The 2249-nt window shown below is 40.9% G+C and overlaps 1 protein-coding gene across 1 annotated transcript; it reads right to left on the bottom strand.

Moving 5' to 3' along the window:
• Nucleotides 1-1223: 1223 nt before the first annotated feature.
• Nucleotides 1224-2243, bottom strand: LOC108355588 (uncharacterized). The gene has a single exon (XM_017606737.1). The coding sequence runs from the start codon at nt 2048-2050 to the stop codon at nt 1490-1492; it is 561 nt and encodes a 186-aa protein (XP_017462226.1). The 5' UTR covers nt 2051-2243; the 3' UTR covers nt 1224-1489.
• Between the last annotated feature and the right edge of the window lie 6 nt (nt 2244-2249).

Raw genomic sequence — 2249 nt, 5'->3', positions numbered from 1 at the left:
GATTCGATCGTACCTCCCAGCTCCATACTGATCTTCCTTGCTTTTAGCACGTGAAGCAACCAGTTCTTGATGATGCGACTTACACCCTTGCATAACAGGGCATCGCTTATTGTTCTTAGGTCGGTGTTATGCAGACAAACTTTTGTGTGCCAAATTAAATGGCGGCTGCTTAGTTTGCTCGGAGGTGGTTATGTCGAGATTGGCACAGGGTTGCACGTTCATTATGGTTTTCATGGCCATTGCCAACACGAAATGAGAATTTCAGATGTACATAACGCGCACAATTAATATATTTTTTATGATATCGTATAGGCAATTAACTGTGCCCTAATCTTTGAAGCTCCTACAGCATAAATTCAGTTATCTGGCTTTCGGTATCACGGCAGTTTTTGTGTATAGCAACAATTGTCTAAAATTTTTGTATATGACAACACCGAATTTGCTGCAGTTTGACCAAACAAAATTAGTTTGCTGTGAGAGTCGCCAAACTCGCTCTCTCCGAGTTTGCTGTAACAACAATTGCACGCAGTTGCCAAACAAAATTTCTGCATAACACCGACCTTAGACTCACGAGGCTTTTCAACTTTCGGCATAGTTTATGAATACCAATTTTAGTGAATTCGCCTGATTGATGTGTTGACGTCTCTGATCTGCTGTTCCAAGATTTTCTCCATGCGTTTTAAGAGAAAGAAACTGAGACAAATTGGTATGTAGGATGAAGGCATCTGCTGAGGCTTAACTATGTTCAGTAAAAATATGAGCTTAGCCTCTATCCATCTACTAGAAATTTGGCACGAATTCTTATATTGATCGGTTCCACACAATTCGCATTGTACTAAGACTTTGTTCAAAGGAATAGACCTGTGTGATGCTAGGTTTTAGATATTGAGCTCAAACAGCAATTCAAGTGTTTTTTTTGTGGAGCAAAATATTTGAGCCTTTTTCCAGCGCAAAAATTTTAAACAATTCCAACCTTAAATGTCTTACACTGCCGTTTTCCATCACTGACATCGCTTGCGGGCAGAATCGCACAAAATGTTTTTATTGTATTCCAATTACATGACCCACAACAATCTCAATCAATTTATTCACTAACCAAAAACCATACATTGACTTTTTTTCAATTAATTTTATTGCCTAGCTATCTTATCAACAATATCAGTAGAAAAAAATAAATATTGAAACTTATCAGTACAATTTTTACTTAATTATTATTTTGGTTTATTTATACCAACATTTATATATATATTGGCACATAATTGTTATCATAGGGAGTCGCAAAACATGTACAGACATGCATTTACATACATACATACATATAAGCGCATCCAATAACAAAAATAAATAAAAATTAACAATGCATGGTTTGCTGTGCACACCATCTCGGTATGAATCATTCACTGGCAGCGCAGCCAATTTCGCATAGCGCACACCACCACCTACTTCACATTTTTCCCCGAATATTTTAATTTTTTAACGAGTGGTCGTCTCAATAAAATCCCTCACACTGCATGTACATCCGCCACTTCTGCCATGCAGCACAACCTACAATGTGAGTGTCGCTATGGCCCACCCGCGCGCTGACATACCCCTTGCCGGGTTCACAGGTCAGCAGCAGCGGCTCTGAATCTGCCTGCTGGCATATGTAAAACTTATTCGGATCCACGGCCGCCCAAGTCTGTCGTAAATGCTCTTCGTCCCTGCAAACCTGCGCTGTGCTATTTCCAAGCTCACTCCTGTTGCTGCTGCTGCCGCCGCCATTGTCCATGCAAGCCGGCCACTCATCGTACGGTATGCAACCGTAGTAGCCGCGTCCGTTGAAAAAGCCACGTCCCGCCGGGCACTGCAATTTGCGCGTTGTGTTGTTTGCTTCATCGCACATATAGAATACATTGGGGTCGACATCGCCCCACATGTGGGACGTGCGATTCGTATGGTTGCAGTATTGCACATAATTCGAGTTTGTTGCATTTTGACCCGTCGAAATGAGAGCCTTCCCGTAAATTAGCGCAATCACCATGAACGATAGGGGAACCATGCGCCATTTCATTTTACATACATATGTTGTATTGTATTGTTTTTGTTCTTGTTTGTGCTTCCACCTTTCACATACCGTTTTTTCGAGTGAGCACACGCACTTACATACGTATTCTAGGCTCTCAGTTGCTCATAACTTTATTTATATGGATACACTGGCAATCAATGCTCGTATCGTCACAAGTGGTTAATAAATTTATGGTCGTTTACAC

Source organism: Rhagoletis zephyria, unplaced genomic scaffold (genome assembly GCF_001687245.7).
Source record: "Rhagoletis zephyria isolate East Lansing unplaced genomic scaffold, Rhagoletis_zephyria_1.1 Rzeph_scaffold_47351, whole genome shotgun sequence".
Taxonomy (NCBI): Eukaryota; Metazoa; Arthropoda; class Insecta; order Diptera; family Tephritidae; genus Rhagoletis; species Rhagoletis zephyria.
The sequence above is the reverse complement of the archived record's forward strand: the minus strand, read 5'-3'. Positions and strand labels throughout refer to the sequence as shown.

Excerpts from the sequence above, each read along its gene's own strand:
- LOC108355588 (XM_017606737.1), bottom strand. The coding sequence starts at position 2,050 with ATGAAATGGCGCATGGTTCCCCTATCGTTCATGGTGATTGCGCTAATT.